This window comes from Branchiostoma lanceolatum, chromosome 1 (assembly GCF_035083965.1).
Source record: "Branchiostoma lanceolatum isolate klBraLanc5 chromosome 1, klBraLanc5.hap2, whole genome shotgun sequence".
Classification (NCBI taxonomy): Eukaryota; Metazoa; Chordata; class Leptocardii; order Amphioxiformes; family Branchiostomatidae; genus Branchiostoma; species Branchiostoma lanceolatum.
The window spans coordinates 26,590,170-26,613,684 of NC_089722.1; the positions used below are offsets into that span (position 1 = coordinate 26,590,170).

Here is a 23,515-nt window from a genome sequence, read left to right on the forward strand (position 1 = left end):
CACGCAGATGTAGTGTCCTAGTCAGTGTTGTATGCACGACGTGCTCTTGCGGCTTTTATACCTCTCTATACTGGTCCACGTTTTTCTCTTTTCCCCTTCGTAGTAAAAACGATAGTACACTACTAAAAAGACATACTAGATGTCGGCAAAACACTTAACGCTGAGTTGGTCCTTACATCTGCTTGGAGATCATTACGTTGAAAAGAAGTGGGAGTTTTAAGCGGTATGTACGGGGCGACCTGGATAAAAACCACCCCCACGTAAGGACTTTTAGAAGCGTAAACACGCAAGGTCTAATATACTCTATCTTCCATACTGCTGTCAAGTATCAGCGTTTGAGTTGTAATCTAAATCCACGAATCACCAATCGTCATTATTAAGTATTTATCAAAGCAGACGGTTGGGCGGAGGGTTGGTTGGTTATAGAAGCTCTTTTTGTCACGTATTTTTTGCCCTCCGTGATTTTATTTCTCATTCTCGTGACAAATACGATCATCTCAGATCACTGTGTGATCGCAGGGTCCGTTATATATCTAGGGTTATATGCTAGGGTTACCTTAATTCACATAGGGTATGACGCATATATCTTAAATGATGTTGTGTATGTATCTATGGATTGAAGTAGAATAGGCTGATTTATGAATAGCAGGTGGTTATATACATCTGTGTATGAGCTTCTAAATCACAGTTTCGCTACGTGATTCTTTCTGTTTACTTTGTTCTAGGTTTTTCTAGCCTAAACCATTGGTTCATTGAATGATCACATTACCATAGGGACCAATGATTTACGAATGAGGTGTTTTATTTTACGGTCGTTACCTGATGACGTTTCCCCGCCCCCCATTGGTCAGGGGGTGCTCCCGCCCCCATTGGCTCAGGGCCGTACTCTGTGTGTGTAAACAGGCGGGATTGAGCGCGCTGCGAGAGGCTAGGAACAGAAAGGCGGGCGCGCTCTCTGGGGTTGTCCCCGGGTCAGAATTGTTTGAGAGGTAGCGGTGAAATCCGCCGAGACAGATGTGGCAGCGGTACACAGTAGTACAGCACATATTGACGGCTTTGTAGGTCGAGCGGAATTTGGACTGCCCCGGGAAGTTGTAGTAGCTCGCCGCTTTAAAAAAAAATCCATCCTTCGTTCACAGGTTGCTGAGAGAGAGAGAGGACTGTCCCGGGCCTGGTATCGTATTGTCTCCGTTGTCAGCTCGCACCGATGGATTGCAAATAGTTGTTCGATTGGGCGGGCAAACAACAGACGGAGCCGGCGGGCAGGGATGAAAGCTTCGTGAAGCAGCTAGAGAGAGAGAGAGCCTGGGATAGAGAGATCCTGAGTGAGTGAGTAGTGTGAGGCGCACACGTACCGTACCAACCCGGAAGAGAGATGTTTCACCGGCGCGGCGTTGGATTTGCCGTTGTTGCTGTTGTACTGTGGGTGTGTTTGTGCGGTGTACGGTACGTGCACGGAGACTGTCGAGACCGCCCGGAACCACAATGTTGCACGGGACGGGACGCTTTCTGTCACAACTACGGCCTCAGGACAGACAATCGCTACGGCCCCTGCTACTGCGACGAAGCCTGCACCGCTCAGCAAGACTGTTGCCAAGACTATAGCTGGACATGTATCCGTAAGTACTCCCTACCCCCCTCCCTCATTTACCTACCATAAAAAAAGATTACTAAAAGTGTTGGGGTTTATGGTGTGGAAAATTACCTGGGCGTTCACGTAAACAAAGAGGAATTGGCCAGATGGAAAGCTTGGCTACAGCCTAGGTTATTAGCTTGCTAATCAGGACACATCATCAAGTTGTTCATTACCCCTATTAATTGTGTTATGTGGTCTAATCCGATCTAATGACTGGGCCGGGCAGTGAACAAAAGGTTTTACCGCTTGGGCAACCCCACAGGTGGGCCTAGTCCAGGCCATATGAGTGGTACAGATCCATATCTCAGTCTAAGGACCTTTTCTCTACCTTTTCTATTTCATCTCAATGCTTGTACCAAATATCACGTAACAGAGTGCTCTGAAGAGGGGCGTTTTCTATTTCGACGTTTTGTTCGACCCACTTTAAAAGACGGCTCATATTCCAGAGAGCATGTGCATGTAGCACACGACGAAACCACGTACATATCCTCTCAGCTGAAAAGCTGAAACTTGTATATCTCCTTATCCCGTAAGATTTCCCAAAATCTAAACAGTCGTGTGCAAATTCTGACCAAAATCAGACGACATTTTCCAACTCTGACCAAAATCAGACGACACTTTCCCCTCTGGTTCTCAACGTACACGTGGACTTTCTCAAAGACCCTGTACAGGCCATAGGGGTCATTTACATATCTCACTACTGGGAGAAGAGCCAATTTACAGAGTTTTCTCAACCTCCAGCGAACACTAGCCTAGAGCTAAGCAAACAATCCACCTCTTATCAACTAAAGACATGCTGTTTCTGTTGGCAAACTGTTATAAGCTTCATACATTGCTTTGTGCGCAGGGGATAACGTTACATATTTTCAATGGCACAGCAAGACGCTTGTATTTCATTTTACAACCGGACTGAGGGAAGGACCTCCGAAAAAAGCATTTCAAGCGTTTGGTTAGAAAACACAAAGTTGCTCGTTACCGTATCTCAGACCTTTCAGTCCATTTTCCCGCCTTTCATTGACAAAGGTTCCAAGGGTCAACCGAACAATAAACCGCGGTATTAAAAAAACACAATGGTGCAAAACACGAGTCAAAGGCGGACTGGGGAGAGAAATAGTTAACGTTACCAGTTATGGAGAAGAAAAACATCTGAAGCTTTTAACGAGCAGTTGAACCAAGAAGTCAAGTAGAAAAGCACACAGAAACAAAGAGGCAAATATTGACGTCGTATTGGGAGAAAACAGCTGCGAAGTATTGTGTGTAATGTATGGCTGTAGTAACGCCCCTTCTGATAAAAGTGCTCTCCGACAAAAAATGCAGATGTCGTTGTACAAAGAAGCGAGAAGGAAAAATCGCCCTGTTTCTTCCAGCCTTTGTTATTCTGGCACATATTTGGATAGCAGGCTCCATAGTTTATAGGTTACACCGTTTCCCTGGCAGTTGAGGAAATATGAAAGCCGTTGAGTTTCTGTCGGTCACAATGGCGGTAAACACAAAATCCCCAAGGGCAGGGCGTGAAGGGGAAGGGGGATCTTTGCAAAGGAGAGTGCTTGCAGAACTGAAAACACTTAAAGATCACGTGTTAGATTAATACAGATGGGCTTTTATGCGGAGAGATGCTGGAATGTGTTAAACAATAGTTGCTATGGTAACGCGGTTAAGAGGTAAGCACCCCTTGCGTAAGGTCAAGCCGTGTGTAAAGGGACTCAAGCCCTGAATAGCTGTGGAGGGAAAACTACCTATTAGATCTACTAGAGACTGTGTATAGACATGTTCACACCAGAAAGCTTGGCATCCAACCATCTAATTTCGTCAAATAGTCGGGTCGTGTGAATGACAGAAAATGTGCGTACAACCTACAGCACACGGCTTTGGATGGGGAGGAATGTTGAAAAAAAAGTTAACACAAAAAAAAATCATAAGATGTTGCGTTTTTTTACAAAACGATGCTTTAAGAAACGAGCAAAAAAGATCTTTGATATTTTAATCAAATGGAGTACCTACATAGTCCTTATACTATACTATACATGAACAATCGTTGTTATTTATGTACACCGGTACAGGCCAAAGTCTGAGCTTTGACCTACTCTTTTGTCCAAAGCTCACATGTCGCGACTTCGTTTGATGTTGGCGTCTGCAGAAAATAAGTAGGACACGCTATTCAATGTGAGAGTCCCTATATGCTTCACCAACTCTTACTTGGTGAAGGTATCCTAGATATGTGCTCCCTAAGACCCCATAGCAACTCTAGCCCTTCCGCGATTAGGATAGTATTGTGGGATTAAAGAACTCACATTGCTGTTAAGGCTAGCGTGTAGTGTTTTATGTTGCAGATGGAAGCATGTAACGTATTCTGGATACATTAGGATTACATGTATTCCCATCCATGTCCCATGGCAAGATGATTCTTCGCATTGTTCAGTATTATCTTCCAAAATTTCCACACTATCGTCTTCTACTGTAGCACTGGAAAATAGTGGAGTGGGCTTAGATACTATATTGCATAACTGATACATACTCGTATTGTCATGTAGAAATAGCCATACTGAAGTCAAATGTAAAGTCCTGTCTCAGAGTTTTATACCTGTTTTGTGTGTTAAAGTGTGCTCCACGAAAAGTAAAAAAAGTGCACTTCTGAAAAGACATACAAAAACAAACGTTAAACACGGAGACTGCGGAGCCGGATTCTATATCTGCTTGGAGATTACGTAAACCCATTTCAACCCCCAACTCCTACACAACACCCTTTGATCACCCCCTGTCCTTTATCTATTGGCTCTGCGCACGTCACTCATTCATTTCTCCTTAAAGATGCCTTTAATCCCATTAAGACAGTGTTTCCACGAGAAACGCTCAGAACCGTTTCTGTGGTCTCAGTTGTCATGACTACGGCCCTATCCCAGAATCAACACGACTTAGGGGTTTCGTCGAGTAAGCGTTATTCTTGAAAGCAGTGCTTTTCTGGTTTCTGAACGATTTGTCCAAAGTAAGACGTGCTCAGTGCTACGTGCCTCCGTTATAGGAAGTGATATTAACAGAACAGGCTGTTGAAAGACAAGGATTTTCTTATAAGCTAATCTAAACATGAGAGGGCAAAATACGCACGTAACTGATAATGGGTCTTCTTAGGAATATGCATGCAGCTCTAAAATAAATACAGTATACCAAAACTTATAACGATGTAGTGTTCAGAACGACTAGAGAAATAGAACGTAGATCTACACAATGAAATGCTCTGTCAGATATGCACAATATCACAAAACTATTCGGCGTGACATTTTCTGTATCAAACGCTGAAGAAGTCCCGAAAACCCCTCGCCTGAAAGCGATATGAACACTGGGAGAAATTCCCCCAACAAACTTAAGTTGACCTCCGCCCTTTCGGGGTACACGTAACGTCTTATACAATCCCCATCTTTGTTTGCCGAGCTCTGGAGACTGCAAACAGAGTTCGGGGTCAACTTGAAAACCATCCGTACATCCTTGCCCCTCTTGACCTAATTATCCTCTCTTCGGACACACTCGGTGATTATCGGTAATTTTCGTTTCCTCCCGTCGTGCTTCCGTCAATCATTCGTGAAAAAAAGTGCCACCGTGCTGCTATCTGTAAAATCTCACAGAAACAGGTTAGCAGCTGTGTGTGACTTGAACAATAAGTGACTCTTCGGTAATTAACATATCCGTGCCAACGAGGCCTGTCAACGATAACGGCCCGTGCCTGCATGGTATGTGCAAATCTGTCCTCCACTTGGGACGGCATGCAATGTGGGGAGGGGGGCGTGAGGCAACGTGTGGGTCACCTTGTTTGACCTTTATTGATCAAGCATGGTATTTATGATCTTACTACCATAAAACTAAACCAGAAAAAAGTATAGGAGCAAAACAAGTATATGTGAACGCCAGATAGCTTCCCTGTCTGCGTAGGGGAGGGCAGCCAGCCTACCTAGAAACCTTTTTTTCTTTCTCACTATTTACTGTGTTCCCCGGGTCTGTGTACAAAACAGTACGCCAATTGGGCCATCGCATTGTGTTCACCCTTATCTACTCATGGTGCATGACGGGAGCCATGTACCATAGGGGAAACAGGTCCCTCTTGTGTCACGTTTTTTTCAAAGGTGAGTTTACACAAAACACGCACCTGTTATTAAAAGACAGGTGAAAAAGCACGCAGAAGGCGTAAGCTTTGTGTAAATCAGTGCCGTTATTAAGAGGCGACTTGATATGAGTACGCTACAGAATTCAGGGTTACATGCATGTGACCTATCCGTCAAATTAGACGTTACCACGTCCCGTCTAAGTAGAGATGTCACACGGTTTTTCATTGGACACAGTCGGTTGGCCATCAGAAGGATGGTTTTTCATTGGACATTTATTGACATATTAAAAGGCGAAACAGCGTTAACCCAGAAGTCAAGTTATCAAAGTTGCTCTTGTTACAAAAACGAAGAAGGGCGCGTTTAATTTTACAAAGAACAGGTGTACTCGTTCTATACCATCTTTAAGGTTTATGGGCGACGCCCTGAATTGTTCCAGTTGCGGCTAGTGTTTACCGTTCCTTCCCATTCTAAGATGTTTATCCCTTTGTTTATCAGTCTTATCTAGAAGCAAACTGTGCTTCCCAAACAGTTCCCCATTTAGCGTTACGTTTTCCTCTACAGCACTTTGCTCCGTAATACGGCCCGTTGAGTACTTAATTAAAGTTTCTTATAGTTACCTTTGAGTAGCGCTGTCTGCATTCAATTCATCAAAATTTATTGCAGAATTTGAAAGCAAGTAGCCTATAATTTAGAATAAGGGGCGTTACCTTTAAACACATACTCCAAGTTGTCAATAGATATCGGTTGTGGCCGACGTACCTTCAATGTCATATAACGATATCTACATGTAATCTGGGTTCTGTGATACGATTGGGACCTAAAGTGTCTTTTCTTTGGAATTCCTGCACGCTTGTTGTCCTCAGGCATCCGTTGCTCGGGGTTCCTATGTAAACTACGCCATACCTGTCTACCTGAAGAAACAGACTCTGAGCTACTTGTGTGCTACATGACCCGTCCCCTCCTTGTCCCCATCTAAGCCGTCTTATGAGGCTTTCGATGAGCACCAGAGTGAAAATAGGATACAACGCCGATACGATTGTTTAACTGCAAATGGCGTGTCCCCAAAGGTTCATTTCTGGGACCTACATAAGACTAATAAGTTTCTCCGTGTGAAGCATGACACGTCAACTCATTCTATCAACGGAGCGCTAGCCGTTTCATGAATTTAGGTAGCGTTTTGCTGCCCACCCGACGCAAATACGGCAAATCACAACCTGGCGTGTACCTAAAGGTTCACTTTTGGGACCAACATGACTGGCGATGAGTGTTTCCGTGTGATGGTTGAACGGTCACCCCATTTTCTGCAATCTGCACCAACATCATTTTAATTGCTTTCGTTTCCCACCCGAGTAAGAATAGCCTACAAAGCCGATATATGGTTGTTTTAACGCGACAGGCGTGTATCTAGATGATCCATTTTGTAAGACCGTGTACAACTGATACGTCATTCCGTGTGATACTGGACCGGTCACTCGTCACCTCATTCTCCACACTGAAGCCGTTTTAGCAGGCTTTAGATGCTCACCGGAGTAAAACTATACGGCTCTTTAATCTAAACCTGGCGCGTCCCTAAAGGTTCCCTTTCGGGACCTGTTAACATCAGAATGACACAGAAAAGCACCAACTTTCTCAAGATCTATTTAAAGAATCTGACAACTTGTCGTTCAGCAGTTCCCTTGAAAAATACACAAGGGAATATATGTAGGCAACAGTTATGTCCAAGATAAAAGGTGTCGCCTGATCTAAGGACAACGTCTATAGCGTGGTGGGTGGTTTGAGTTGCACGTGTCAGGACTATCATTCCATTGCGTCAACATTTCACACTGAGGGCCAACCTGAGCGGCCACCCTAGTAAGGTCGTACTAATCAGCTGCTCTGCTATCTTGATGTACAGTGTATAAAGAAACCTTGAGGTGTGTCCGAAATCTAATGATCAGTCTTTTCTCCACGCGTCAACGCTGAAAGCATGTAGGTGACATAGATTAAGCTCTCATTTGCATCGGAGTCCTCTTAATCATTGGCGGACCTAAGTGGATATTGAATGGTTGCCTATTGAGTTACTGTGCAGTCATGGGGACTGGAGAAGATTGAATTCCGGCTCGTCAATGGCTGTGTTGAAGCATTTGATTCAATTATCACGACCGAATCAGACCATGTCGTATTTTTGGAAAGACCACAAGCACTTACAGAATGACTTGTAGAAAACTTAGCCCTCGCTAAAGAAAGCCAGACCCCGTGTACTTTTTTGTCAGATGGATGTTTGTGTGCTTAAATCTTTACAGCGTCCACAGGCCATGTCTGTCTGCCCTTTCTCACATGTAAGGCTATGTGTACTCATATATCAGACTGTTGAAGACGCTCAGAGCACTTAACGGTTAAGGAATGAGTCACATGTTGGCTAAATATAGATTGGTATGACCAGATGCCCTTTGTATCATTGATGAGTACTTTACCTCCACCCGAACACTCATCCTTGCTACGTAGACGTTTCTAAAATCATAAAGACAGAAACATTTTTGAGCTCTAAAAGTGATTGTATATCGTGGTGTCAAGATCAGAGGTATGTTGCCAGTCTACCAATGGGATGTTACATAACAGATGGACTAGGAAATAAGGGCCATCTGCCCGAACCTTTAGACAAGGGATTCAATTAGTCTGATTTGTCACCGGCATTTACCGTGACCTTGGGGGCCCAAGATGGCGGCCACGTACGTGGAATGCTCACTAAACTTTCACGAAACAACAAATCACGTCATGGTTAATGTGATTGTAGTCAAGCGGAGAAAATAAAACGAGAGCTTTGTGGGAGAAAAGGTCGAAGGTCACCGTTACGGCGACAGTAATCGCTCGTTAGGTTGATAGGTCTCTTGTCGGGGTAGAACGTCTGACGGTTGTATTTCTAACTAGAAGAACAAAATGTCAGAAAGGCACGGAGAAAGGATCAACTTGACTCCTGTCGTTTCTCTACAAAGAAAGACCCCAGTGTTTCATTTTGTTCTCACGTGTGTAAGGTCTAATTGGTTTATCAAGATAAATTTAAGTCTACATAATCTCACCTGCAGCATTAGGCACCCAGATATAGTTGTCAGTCTTACTTAATTCATTGTAGTTCGTGAATTACTTTAGGCAATATTCTAGATCAGTTTTCACGAGGAATTCGAAGATACGATCTTGATAGCCAAATGGCACAGGAGTCATCATTTGTCTGTGTTACATAGCTTTATGTGCACCGTTTGGTTACTACAGTGAAGGAGGTATTATTCTTGGTGGCTATGTGAATGTATGTGGACAATGGTTGGTATAGTTTCCGTGGTTGGCTCTTGATGATATTTGATATGTGGCAGGGTATTGCAAGCAGTGAAGACGCTCTAATTTGTGGGCCCCTTAGCAGCTTTCAATGGTACTGTAATGTAATTTCATACCTTCTGTTGTGGACATGCTATAGTCATGCTGTACATGTATTTCTCTTCTTTTCCAACGAAATGAAAACCGCTCAACTCAATGTGTACAGTACATTTGCAAAGAAGGCAAGATGGAAGAAAAATTTAGGCAAGTTTTAAAAGCTATTCTAATCCCTATACCATTAATATCGATGAATTATGTATAGCTCGGGGCTTTTGCTGATGGACTAAGTGCATTTATCATATGACCTTGACCTCATATCACTTCAGATCAGACGGTTATAAGCAATATGAACTATATAAGATAAAGGAGTACTTGGTAATATGCCGCAGTAGTTTCATACGAAAACCTTGTTCAAGTGCTGAAATGATGCTTGTCGGCAAGGCGTATGCTTGAAATTCATCAAGATAGTTTTACAAATTGCAGAAAAGATGAAAAGTGAATGAAAATGAGAAAGACAGTTAAAGATAACCCATTCCCACTCCTGCTCTTGTGGAAAGGGTAGTTTTATAGATTGCAGAAAAGATAGTTTCATAAATTGCAGAAAAGATGAAGAGTGAACGAAAATGATAAAAACAGTTAAAAATAGCCCATTCCCACTCCTGCTCTTGTAGAAAGGTCAGACAGGTCAGCAAGAAACCCTCCATACTCGACATACGGTTCTTGACCTTTTGTCCAGCATCTCAGAAGCCTTCATCAGAGGAAATATACATCGTCAAGCCCTGGTTAAAGTCCACTTCAGATACCTTTGAACCTGACAGCCTGTTTGCTTGTAAATGTCACTACCCCAAGGACAAACGTATCACAGACATGTGTTTTTGTCGAGAACTTGCAGCAACAGAAGTTTATAACTGCCTCGCGAAAGATCTTTTAAAGATGTGACGACATCAATGGCAGAACGTTAATTCTTAATTACGATACTATCAATTTGAAGTAGTGAAATTTCATTATTATTTTTTTACGTTTGGAGAATATGCATACGGTGAAAGTTTAACGTTGTTTTAGACCGGTTTCTCAATCAATGTACACGCTTCACATGTTTGACATGACAAACCAACTGGCATTTTGAAGAATTTTTGGGTCATTTTGTAGGCCAATTTGAAGCATGTGTTAACATCATAGGAACAAAAAACCCACTGCCCTTAACTCAACATTTCAAAAGAGTTACAGTCCAGAATAAACGATTTTGATTGTCTTGTGTAAAATACCACTGGCGCACATTGTTTATAAAAAAACTTGGGGAGGGGGGCACATTAAAGCAGGTCCAAGTGCAATAGTCATGTGCATTCGACATCCGTCACTTGTTTTTTAAAAACGTTTTTATGTATTAAACTTAAGCTCTACCAACTAAAAGGCTAAAAAAACAGCACAATCATCAAATTTCATGCCACTTTTTTATCTACAAAAATATTGCTCACCCCCTACTTGTTTTGACGGATATTGTGACGCCTGTTTCTTGTTTAAATTTGCATACGCGGCATATGTAACCTCGGGTCAACGTGTTATTTATCGGCGTCTGTTATTAATGATTTACTATACGACCGTGCCTCAAATACGGTAAATACCGACCATGTTGGAAACCAGAGCCTGTGCAGCATGGCTTTCCATGGTCTTTTTGATGATGTGATATTCAAAGACTAAGACCCCGTGCACTTTTGGGTTTATTAAGTTAGATTGTGGTTCAATGCAGTTCAAACCGATAATTTTCAAACCGTGTCAAACCACCTCAATGTTGTCAATGACGAATCCGCTATGATTCCAATTTGGGCCGTTTACACTCACAAAATCTATCATGTTTCAGATTTAAAGTAAATGTAACAAATCCCAAATGTGAACGGGGCATTCGAGCAAAACATCTTGCAAGCAGGTACTGTGTAAATGTTTAACAATCTTTATCACACTAGAAAGGTCATTAAGGTATGATTACAGCAACATCTAAGTGTGTAGTACCGCTGTTCGAAATTAAGATACCATGCAGACGATATCTTGCCCCCCTGGATGTGATATCTATGTCGCTTGTTTACATGCTGAAAAATTAACTGTGGTTGAAAGATGTCAGGCAATTTGTTCAGACATGATAGCTCTGTTCTGTGGTACGTCAGAATTTTCTTGTCACTCAAAATATGTTCCCACAGGATAAATGGAGATGTTGATAAAGTTCGGCGTGTCGCTAATTTGCATTATCAGACGACATTGTTGTGTCGAAAACCTACTACGGACCTCGTCTGATACGGCCATGCTCAAATATTGTCATTGTGCTCGTTTGTCACCATTTGTCGTCTGAAACGGGATCAGGGAAGGGTTCGGTGGCGAGGGGGGCATGGTACACAGACAGGCATGTTTCTACTTATGAAACAAGCCAGATGTCCTGTTCTGGTGTAAGATGTCTGACAGATAACTCCCACCTGCCTAACGAAAATGACATCAGCAATGTTCTTGACCTGCGGCCATCCTAGTCAAGGCCAGTTGCATAACGGAACTCATCTTACATGATTGCTTTACTTGGTGTTTCTGTAGGTCTATTCTGCTAGTTTCACACGTCTCTCAATGTCAATGGATACGTTTCCCCCTCAGGGCATGGCTACTGCAGGGAATATCCTTAACTTGTAAGACTTACAGAATCTGGTACCAGGCCCACAATATGAGCCAAAAGCATATATATAGATCTGCTAAGTTACGTAAAAGAAATAGGTCAACCGAAGCTGCACACACACAAACACAAACACACACACAAACACACACACACACACAAACACACACACACACACACAGACACACACACAGGCACACACACAGACTCATACACACACACACGCACACACACACACACACACGCACACACACACACTCACACACACACACACACACACACAAACATAAATTGGTCGTGCCTCGGTTTGCTATGTGACTCAAATGAAGTAAAATCTCGATATGAAAATGACATCATCTGCCATAGACTTTTTGTCTTTTATCTTTTCTCTCCATTTCTTTACGAAACACCATTGGTTTCTAGACAGCCCCGTTGGTTTATCAAAACTATAAGTGAATGGAGAATGCGTGGAATTCTACAGTAAGCAGAAGGTTTGCTTTAAAGGCTTAGAAGATTGGCACTCATCGTGCTGTAGGCGTTTAAAACTCCTGGTATTTTGAGTACTTGGACAAGATTCAAGCTAGCTCAGCTTTTTACTCAAGGTCCTTGGAGGACAAGAAATGGGAGAAGACAAGATATCTTTCTCTGGATAAGGCTGTTTTCATCTTCCAATCATATGTCTTAGGATGTCAAATGTGGATGTTGTTCATTTGAGACAATGCTGAACGACAATGCAACTATCTATTGTGCACTTTTATTGAAGGAGGGTTATATCACATTGTTTGGAAAAACATAGAATGTCATAGGTCAATTTTCCAATGGAAGCTAGAATTAGAAAACTGAAAATGCACACTGATGTGCTTACCTACTCAATGAAATGAATTTTCAATGGTTGCCCAGACAGCTTCCTCGTGATAGTCTAGTCATATGAAATTGGTCTTCAAGTAAAGACGTGTTTTTCTGCACTGTGGACATTTTATTTTGGCAGCACCTCTGGGTCGGTGTCCCTTTCACAGATGTCGCTTGATATGGTTTCAAACAGTGTGTCAAATTGCCTTTTTTCAGTTTTTTTCTGTTCACTTCATCTGGAATCTTCTAGTGGATAACGTTTATCTCTTTCCCCCATGCAGCCGTGGACTGTGAGGTTGGGGAGTGGTCGGGTTGGTCCGCCTGCACCAGTTCGTGCGACATCGGGTTTGCCGAGCGGCGACGACGGGTGACGAAAGAGCCGAAGAACGGCGGGAAGGCTTGTCCACCGGAGGTGGAGAGACGAGGGTGTTACGCATGGGACGCGCGGACATGTGATCCAGCCACAGGTACTCATCACTGTTTTTTTTTGTTCTGTCTGTCTGTCTGTCTGTCTGTTTGTTTGTTTGTTTATGCAATCTATTTGTAGTAATGTGTACCTATCAGCGAAAAATGTGCTAATGGAAACTATGGGTATTCACTATCTATCTTAGAAGTTACATGATCAACGTTAAGTGCATGAGAATGTTCACCAACGACCTCATAACCGTTTCAAATTTCAATTCTGACCAATCAACAATGATATCGCGGTTTCTTGCCACACACACCTGTACACTAATGCGAACTTCAAGTAAACAATTCTTCAAGTAAATAATTCAAGTAAATACGAATTGCTGGATACCCTTACAGTCAAATATCTTCCGACTTTCAAGCGTACGACCAAAGTGACATGAAACTATTTCAAGTTTAGAAATTCGTGTAATGATTCGATCAATATTGTTTACAGCACCTTGCTTTTTGCAATATAGGCTATGAACTATAAAGATTGATGTCGAATATTTCCCAGCATGCCAACCTATGACGCCACATTTCAATATGGCGGCGCCCATTGAACCAAGGGTAAAAGAAAACAGGCTTTTGCTACGAAAAACCTGTAACCAATAAAGAGGTTACGCTGTACATTCAACTTCAATCCCTCTCAGACTGGACTGAATTGTAACCAGCCGTGATCGTTTAACAGAGTAAAACAGCTTTTACACACCATTGGACATGAAGCTGGTATGTTACAACTGTACATTACGGCTTTCAAGTGCAAGTGCGTGGGTAGTGGAGATTACCGTCGCCTAGCAACGGGCGATCATTGCCAAACCTCTTAAACGCAGCCTTGCCGGGAGCCAAAATCCATTAAGAGAGCCTTGCGAACTGGGTACTTAACTGAATGTCAAGTTCACGTCTTTTGTGATTCTCATCACGTATAAATCTGAAAGTGAAGCATTCGTAAATGAGAAGCAAGTACATGTATATCTCAGTAAATCGTTGAGAAACAGGAAATACAAGAATCGTCTGCTTATCACGCTGTTTTACATGAAAGGTAACACTTGTTATCTACTGTAATATTGAACGTTTCCCCTACTAAAATATCATTAATTATAGCAGTATCATCTTGTCAAACTTATTATGACAATCTGAACCTTTCCTGATGGCAAAGTGTCGACGTTTTCTCCGTAAAACATTCGAATTCTATCCAAACTTTCTGACATGAAAGCCTTGGGTACAGGTCTGTTTAAGCTTTCCATGGCGTACCTGCCAACACATGTATGTTTTAATGCATGAAGTCAAAAAGATTACCAGAGTTGTTTTTCTAAACTCCCTCGCGCGTGTCACAAGTTGAAGTCTAAAAGCTTGAGGTAGTTGGAAAGGAATGTTATTTTTCCCCACTGACGGGTAGACGTGTCAGGCCACCATTTACGAGTTGGTGGGAACCGCGTTTTTTACCGGTATATGTCGGACTACCCCACACTTGGAACTCAGTGTAAGGAAAATGCATGGCAGTGTTAGTCGTTGGACATGGAAAAACATAGCATACAGGAAAGCACATACTAGGCACTCTGCTACAGTTATGGCTCGCAAACAAGCACTAAGACCCGATCACTGGCGTCGTATGATAGATAGGTCTACGACAACAGATTAAAGACATTCTTAGGACATTTGTGGGTGTGTCGTACTTTACAAGATTCAGCTGTCTGTTGACTGAAAAGGTTGCCGTACATCATTTTCTACAGTCGATTTCCTCATAGCCTTGCTGAAAATCCTTCAACAAAAAAATAATGTACGAAGAATCTGGTGGCTTAACCGGTTGAAGAAACGACACTTTGAATTTGAGCACGGGGAGGGCAAGTCAAGCCTGAGTATCACCCTGTTTAGTTACAGGCTCTGCCAGAACAGTCTGAGATTGCTGCCATTCAATTAGTCTGGAAATACTGTAGTCGGTCACACTCTGGCCGGCACGCTGATTGGTCCCTGTCGCTGGTCCATTGTTCTGTGAAGGCAGAGCCTGTAACTAAACAGGATGATACTCAGGCTAGGGGAAGTCTTGATGATGTGGTTAAACTAAACACTAGATATCTAACACGCCCTCCCTAAGCCATTGGTACATTTACATGTACTTGAAGGTTCTAGAATTCTAGTCGTGTTTTATGTCCTCTTTAATTCTGTTCCTACCGTTTGAACTTGACATTGCGTGTCAGATGTAAGCACCTCTTACCTCCCTTGACGATAGGTTGAAACTTGCCACGTGTTCAATGTTGTCACTGGAACGTATTTTCTTACTCTATCTTAAGTTTCTCTCGTGCTTTCAAGAGAGAAGAGATGTAACACGTGCTTCGTAATGTTGATCTTCGTTCGTAATAAAAAAAAAATCACTTCTTTCACAGCCTGCAACGGTAGCCAGGGTAAAGCGCATCCTTTAAAAACGTTTTGGGGCATTACAGCACAAGCATATTTTAGTGCTTCTTCATCCTCAGTATACATAATGGTATACTAGCCTGACTAAATCGCGCTCCTAGCTTCCGGCCCGACGGATACCGCCCCTAGTGGGGGTCATTAACACAGGCTTAATGGTATACGAAATGTTGATGTCATAGAGAATGATAGAGAATGATAAATGATACTGACATAAAGATAGTGAAGACCAAGGGGATTCATTTTGCAATGATTTTATTCGATCACGATCAACTTCAGACGTCTGAAGTGCCCACGGGGGGCATGGCGGGAGAGGAAGGATACTTCAAAGATCCACACAGATGGAGAAGAGACTGTCGTCTGGCTGATTGAGAATCATCTCCACGGATCTCTCTACCAGGGTTGCTAGGTAACGGGCGAAGGCCCTCCCCTGAAACTCTCCCTGTGCCCTTGAGACGTCAGACAGGCGCAGAGCCTCTGTGTAGCTCCTCCTATCGCCTTTGGTGAAGACTGCAGGAGGGTAGCCCGCCCGCATCAGGATGGCGTTAGCGAGCATGCGCGCCGTGCGGCCGTTGCCGTCCTGGAAGGGGTGGATGGCGACGAGCTCATGGTGCGCATGCGCGGCTAGCTCGATGGGATGCATGTTGCGCGCGGAGCTATTCTCAAGGAAGTCGACGAAAGCGGCCATGTCGTCTGCAGCGTCTTCTGGTTTGGGCGGAGTGTAGACCTGCGGGATGTACACCTGCGATGTGCGCACCTTGCCTGCAATGCTGAGGTCGAATTCGGTCAGCTTGCGATGGATCTCAAGGGGTTTTTCCGCACTCTCTTGGCTATGGATGTACTTCAGAACTGATAGCAAGCCGTCTTTCTCATCGCCCCTACGCTTAGCCTCCATAGATTTGTTACTATAGAGAACGTGTGGCACCAGGAGACAGTCCACAAAGGCGGCGATGTCTGACGGCTTCAGTTGGGCCATCTTGGCGTCGATCCTGTCCAGTCGGTCCCGCAGCTCCTTCCCCAGCACCGGCGCCAGCCTAGCCCGTCCGGCGGCGGCACGTGCGGCCATGCTCCCGCCGCCGTGGTGCAGGGCCCGGGAGTACACCTTGTCGGCGAGCCGCGGGCTAGCGGACTCCACCAGCGCTCCGTACGTCGTCAGCGCCTCGTCGTTGTAGGGGTTGAAGAGCAGGGCTTCCTCCAGATAGGATTTAGCCAGCGGGGTCTGTCCCGACTTCAAAGCACGTTTAGCGCTCAGGAGACGACTGTCGGAATGTTGCTGTTGTTCTGTTGAAAGATTTAAGGAAAGGTTCCATATGTATATATATATACAAATAAAACACAATCTTTGAGGCTTTTTTTCCTGAATGCGAAAAAATTAACGTATTCAGGTTAAAAGAAATGAAACTGGAGGGTACCTGGTGGGATGTTTCGCTTTGGCGGACTCTCATCATCTGTACATTAAAGAAAAACAGAATAAAAAGTTTCAGATTTATATAACTGACTTTGCTTTGTAAACATCCGCGTCCTATGCAACAGGCACGGAACTTACATACATAATGTCAAAGCATGGTGCTCAAAGCATAGTGTTAGATCCATATGTGACGTCATGGGTCAGCCAACTTTGCCATATATGCATTACGTAACACGTGCGTAGACGAAATCAATCCATTTGGAAACTTGGCAGGTTATGCTAACTTTGCAAAGACGTTGCTCGGCCACATATGTATCCTCCTTCATCAAAACATGGACTTCTCACGCTTCTAGTTCTTCAGATCAGACAAACAATTTGTGTTTGATCTTAACCAGGCTTACTTGTCCTTTTGGTGAGGCCTGTGGTCTCTGTGCTTTCAACCGGCACAGTTGTCGTGGTTTCAGACTTGACGCCCCTCTTCGTGAGCCCCGCAGTTGACGTAGTTTGATGCTGGCAGGTGTAGGCATCGTAATCTTGAGTAGTCAGCGAACAGATAACTGCAAACCATGAAGCGAGATCACGCATCACAAAGGGTTACTAGATGGTCAAGAAAATTTGTCAGGCCGGAGTGGATGACTACATCAGACTCCATACCATGCCCTAGACACAGTGGATAACAACATAGGGCCTCACAAGGGCTACGGGACTAGCTTTACCTTTACCTTTACCTTTGAAATCAACCTGTAGCCAATAGCAGTACCACGGGTCCCCGCCCGAAAAAGAAGTCCGTAAACTACCCGGCGGGGCATCGGTTTGGAAATATGACTGAGGCGTTACCGTCGCAGTCGTCCCTCCCTACTTCGTCGCTCATGTCGGGGCAGTCGGGATCGGCGTCGCAGACCCGGTTACTCGGTATGCAGCCGCCGCCAGCACAGGCAAACTCGTCCAATCCACAGGCTACATATAGGGGTTAAACATAGCTTAGTCTTTAGGGCAATTCGGATCCGATATGCAAACCAAAATGCACACAAAAGATCGCCGTCAAAAGTTCTTGACAGCTTGCAGCCCAATATTTCGAATGCTTTCATTAAATCCATGAATGCCATGTTTTGAAATATAATGACCGAAATGTCTATTTCATGAATATAACATATGGTTAGTTTTATCCAATGGCATACAGATGAATATATGATCATATTTTAAAGAAAAACTGTGTGCTCAATTGTTATTCAAATGATAACGTGTGATGTGTTGTTCTTATGGCACCACTGAAGGTTCAGCAGTCTAGAGTTTGTCTGAAAAGGGTCATAAGTAACATTATCATTTAGCAAAGGTCACAACGATACCGTTTGCACAGTCTTTTCCGCCAAGTCCTTCCGGGCAGGAACAGTAGTAGGTGGTGTAACCGCTGGAACAGACTCCCCCGTTCTTGCATGGTTGGCTGGCACACTATAGAAGATGAACTAAATAAGTTGCTACCTTGGTCAATTTTGTAAAATGATTTTCTACGTGACTTTCTTTGAAGAAGTATAAAAATGGTATATAACGTGACGTTCTTTGTGGAAGTATAAAACTGGTATATATCATATGTTGCTATATTATCATATAGCCGGATGAAGTCGACCAATGGGAAGGCTCCATTCCCCATAACCACCGGTCATTGATACTCCACATACTGACCACTTATTTCAAGGTTACCATTGGTTGAATTGTTTGTAACGTTACGATTGCATGACAGGATGCTGTTTTTTTTTTAAATTTGATTCAAAGGACTTTCTGATATAGACAGATTTTTTTGAGCGGGGTAACACATGAATTTAGTAACGATGGTATGAACCACCTCGCTTGGCGAACTCGGTGGTTCATTCGGTGGTTATACGAAACGACCATGCCTTATGACGTAACACCATATACATCTCAGGGCGGGTAATCACCCCTATGATGACTGGAGCTACAAGATATGATGATAATCATCCATTCATCCCTATGTTTCAACACAAAGTTAACGCTGGTTATCAGCAATACTTACGAAGTCACAGGACACGCTGAACGGACCGGCACATGTCTGACTCCCGGCGTTAAACAACTGGTTGTCTGGACAGGTAGCAGAGTACTCGACTCCGTCCAGACAAGTATGATAGGTCTTGCAGTCGTCGGCATTCCCGTACACGCTTCCCGACGGGTGGCCGTTACAGCTGGCACCCTCACCTGACAAATGAATAACGGGGAAAATGAATAAATCATTTAGAATAATGAGTCACCCCTCATTCTGAGACTTAAAGGTGTCGCCAAAATGTACTAGATAAGGATACATTTTTTGTTTGTTTCTAAGTCAAGTTGGAAAGAAAACTCTTAGCTTAGCTCATTTGACTCATTCAAATTATACGTTTAGGTCTAGGCCTGCTACCCTATTCGCCCATGAGGCGTCGCCAAAAATATGCAGTTTGAGACATAAATAAACGTTGGATTTTTATTTCTGTGTCACGATAACCTCTTGTTAGCCTCTGATTAAATACGGTTAGGACTCCCCTTACAATAATCTTAGCACTGTTTTTCAATATGTAAACTAGGCACTCCGAAATTAATGTCTCACCTGTAAACTGTGCTGACACAAAACTCACAGCTACCGCGAAAACCAACGGGAACACTTCTCTGTTGTGTCCCATCTTGAAGAAATTCACAAAATCAGAAATCTTTAGATTTAAAAGTTTCTTTGTCAACATATGGATAACGATGTTACGCATACATATTGTTCCATTTTCTAAGAAAGAACCGTTCGCCATAAAAACAAAGGGCACATCACTATTGTACTGTTTTTCTACCTGGTATAACAAGCTAAACTTACCCTTTAAAACTCGCCGGTTTCCTTGAAAAGAGACTAAGAAAACAGGATACTAGTTTAACTACCTTTGAGACGTTATGGTCACTGTTGTAGCTTGGTGGATAAATGTCCTGCGTTGTTTTCACATTCTATATCAAGCGTACAAGCGGAAACTTTTATTTGGTTTAGGAACATATGCAAATACACGTTCTTTCCAAGCCTGGTCAGCGTCACAGAGGTGCAAATAAAGTCTCGTGAATTGTACGTGAAAACGGGGCTGTAGCGCTGAAAGAAGCTCTCCTATTGGATAGATGATGGAGCGGTATGAACATGGTCAGGATATGGGTACAGTCGTGTGTCCTCGTGTGATCGGCTTGTCACGTGCGGACAACACAGGCGAACGACGTCAGACCCCGGGGGTTGTGCGAATCTAACATCTGGGCGATTGTGATCGTGAATTTGTGATGTCGTTTAAGTTTCATGGATTCAAGACAACCCGAGTGACGATATGTCGCATAACTTGCCATATAAATGCAGAAATGTTCGTGGTGAATTTATGTTCGCAGTTTTCGCGGCGACTGTTTTATGGCGAACTTAAAACCACCGCGAACATTTTTGCCCATTACTGTAGCAGTATGTGACTATAGCACTGCCGCAAAATTAAAACCACCGCAAACATTCCATTTTCTCATTAGCGCGAAATAAATCATGTTCAGTGACATCTAGCGAAAGTAACAAATACTTCCGATGTACCAATCGACTTCGATGATTATTTTGGATTTTCTTAATATTTCAGTCTGTCCGCACTGTACTTAATCAGCCCCAGGTATCTACGTGAAGATTGCTTGTGTACCAATATATGACAGACACTGGTTGTTAGTTGTGCATATCTATTTCTTTATTCTTTTTCCAATTTTATTTCTTTTGCAGATGTTGCCCTACTCACCCCAGCTGAGTTCAGCCGTGACCAGTACCCAGACTTCAGACCCAAAAGAGTCATCAACAATAGGAAGAGGTAAATAAGGAACATATCGCAACTGTAGACTTTCTACCCCCTGATCTAACGTTATACCATTCGATCTTGATCCTCTAAATGCGTGACAGTCTTAGCGACTATCTTAGAGATTCTGTATCCTGAGTTATTTATGCAGTCAGTGTCATGTGAAAGGGATATACAAGCAATGAGTGTTTAATGGTCAAAGCCAATATGGAACTCTAATGGGCTACCTGCCTCGCTCTGCCTGTAGCACAAGGCACCCTGGACCTGCATGCACGGCTAGACTCTCTCTGGTGCAATCCCAAGCGATTTCGCCAGATGGCGAATTCCCAGCCTGATACAGATTGAAAGACGTTAAAACAAACCGTTGCCCTGATTTAATGTGTTATATCTTCATTTGTTTCAGCTACTGCGTGTTCTTCTACATGAACGAGGTTCCGACGACCTGTATCCTACACCGGCAGGCGGGCCAGTGGACCCACGCGCTGCAGCCGCGCTCCACGGTGTGTGTGGAGTGTCAGCCCGCCGCCATGGACAGGAACGGCCGCTGCTCCGGGGACGGCGTGGACGACGGCTCGACCCTGTGGAAGGCCATGGGCGTGACGGGCTGCCAGGGCTCCTGGCTGCGTGCCGAGAAGAGAGAGGACTGTAACTGCGGCGACAGACCCGGCACGGACTTCCTATTCGTGTGACACCATTCCGAACGAGAACAAAAAGTGTGATTTCTATCGATAAATTTTGACAAGCACTTATGTTTCTTTTTTTTATTAGCATAAAAACCCATTTGCGTTGGTAGATCACATGATTCAAATCCAATCCTTTGGTGCGACACGAGGAAAAAAATACCAACTTCTGACGTCACGTGACGTTTTCAGAAAGTCACGTGACGTTTTCAGAAATCCACGTGATATTTTAAGAAAGTCACGTGTCAGAGTCGAGTGGGTCAGTATTCCTGAAGAAGACCGATCCGTACATCCGTATCGGTGAATAACTCTTCCTTGTGTCTGACCAAAACGTTTGAATTTGAATTCCTTTTTTTTGTGCTATTTTTTTCTTGGTATATGGTGAAGAGTCAAAACGTCGCATATTTCCTGGGTGCTTTTAAAATTGGAAATGCTAGTGTTCTTTTTCTGAGTAATTGAATAATAGGTGTATGAAAAGAGGAAGAATTTCTCAAATATAAATTCAAACTTTTTGCCATTACCATTTTATCGTTTTCAAAAAAAAATTTATATGAATTGGACCAGAATTGCTCAGTGTTATTCCTATTATTGTGTGTAAGAGAGCACGACTACATCTATATTTTCAAACGGTATTACTGCAACTCCTGTTCTTTATACAATTGTTAAGTGGATTGTTAGACGTTAAGTATCCTTGCACTATCATTTGTGATTTACATGTTGAAAATCTGAAAGGAAGGTGAAAATGTGGCATGGTTCACTTAATTATCTTTCCCCTTGAGTTTTGTACACGGATCAACCAAGCACTGTAAGTTTGTATTTGTAACACATATATCGCTTTTGAATGTCATTTTCTTTGTGGGCTTACTTGGATTGGAATTCCCAAATTTACGAAGCTTGTAAGTCTTTCTGGCCATCTCTGTTTAGAGAGTCGGCTACGTACAAGAAAAACGTTATAAACTCCTCTCCCTAGATCTCCTTCGAGGTTATACAATCACCAAAACATAGCCATAACTGACGTGAAATCACAGTCGCTTGATCTATGTTAAGTAAGCAATTTTGTGATAATCTGCGACTTCATCAATGGCACTCCGAATGAACAAGTAGATTCAAAGAAAAAACTATTTAGTTGGTTACGAAATAATTGAATACGTTGTTGTTGCTTCATTCGTGTATCCTGTATGTAAGCATACAAATAAGTTTCTTAACTGTTCGGATATGTTACATACGTTTGATTTAAACTCCGAATTAGCTTAGAGAATGAAAAGTTTTACTTGTATTTATTCTTTTTAAGTTTAAAGTCGAGAATAATATTGCACTGTGTATTCGTTCTGTATATGGTTGCACTCATGTACATTGTAGAAGTAAGAATTTATACAAATACTGAAATTTGTATTAACTGTAGTACTGGGTTGGGTTGGGTTACGAATTGGCTCTCATAGTTCCATTACGGGCAGGATAGAATATAACGTGGAAGTTTTTCTTTAAACATCGTTCAACCTTATTTCTGTATGCACAAGTTGGATTCCATCCCAAATAGGACAACAACAATTACCATTGACATGTATACTCAGGGCTTTATAACTGTTTCTTTTGTAGTGTGTTGATGTTTATTTGAGTTCAGTCATCTGCGTTCGTTTTTTAGTCTTTCCCATAATTCAGCATTGAGAAACTAGAAAATCAAACATACTGCATTTCTGCGAACTTAAATCAACTCTGAATTTCGGAAGATGTTTTTAACATGCCAGAACTTTTCGGTGTGTTTTCCCTTGATCATTTGATAATCTAGCACCGTAAGCGCATAATGTTGTGTACCAATGATGTTGTATATGGATGCCGTATATTTATGTCTTGTATATTATCACTTAATAAATATTTGTAACCGAACAATGATACACTATTTTCTTCAATGTTTTCTCAATGTTAGAAATATTTGAGTATCGTTTGTAATTTTGTTGTTGAGTTACAAAATTCTGTCTTGTTACAATTCTCTTGTTTTCTTTTTACCGCATAACAGGTAAAAAAAACTAAAGGCGTGACACACCAGTTTTTGTTAAAAACAAGTTGCGTAAGACTGTACAAAGACCAGACTGATTGGTTTGATTAATTCCCCACACGATGGTCCTCTACTCTTATGAATACCAACGGTGGGTTCTTTAATTTGCTCGATGTGTCACTC

The 23,515-nt window shown here is 42.8% G+C and overlaps 2 protein-coding genes across 3 annotated transcripts; one reads left to right on the plus strand and one right to left on the minus strand.

The window, feature by feature from the left end:
• The first annotated feature begins 892 nt into the window (after window positions 1–892).
• LOC136445452 (somatomedin-B and thrombospondin type-1 domain-containing protein-like) lies at window positions 893–23,229 on the plus strand. The gene is made up of 4 exons (XM_066443498.1): window positions 893–1,619; window positions 12,853–13,038; window positions 20,590–20,674; window positions 21,063–23,229. Exons 1-4 carry the CDS (start codon window positions 1,376–1,378, stop codon window positions 21,346–21,348), a joined length of 801 nt encoding a protein of 266 aa, XP_066299595.1. The 5' UTR covers window positions 893–1,375; the 3' UTR covers window positions 21,349–23,229.
• On the minus strand, window positions 15,669–19,867 carry LOC136445444 (protein adenylyltransferase Fic-like). Of its 2 annotated transcripts, none has more exons than XM_066443474.1 (8): window positions 19,746–19,867; window positions 19,432–19,504; window positions 18,868–19,046; window positions 18,185–18,287; window positions 17,676–17,795; window positions 17,240–17,395; window positions 16,843–16,878; window positions 15,669–16,711 (listed from the first exon to the last, which is right to left on the minus strand). In XM_066443474.1, the coding sequence occupies exons 2-8, from the start codon at window positions 19,502–19,504 to the stop codon at window positions 15,756–15,758; spliced, it is 1,623 nt and encodes a 540-aa protein (XP_066299571.1). In that variant the 5' UTR covers window positions 19,746–19,867; the 3' UTR covers window positions 15,669–15,755. The 2 variants fall into 2 exon arrangements, with proteins under 2 accessions (XP_066299571.1, XP_066299581.1); XM_066443484.1 differs by having other exon boundaries at window positions 19,684–19,817.
• Window positions 23,230–23,515: the final 286 nt, after the last annotated feature.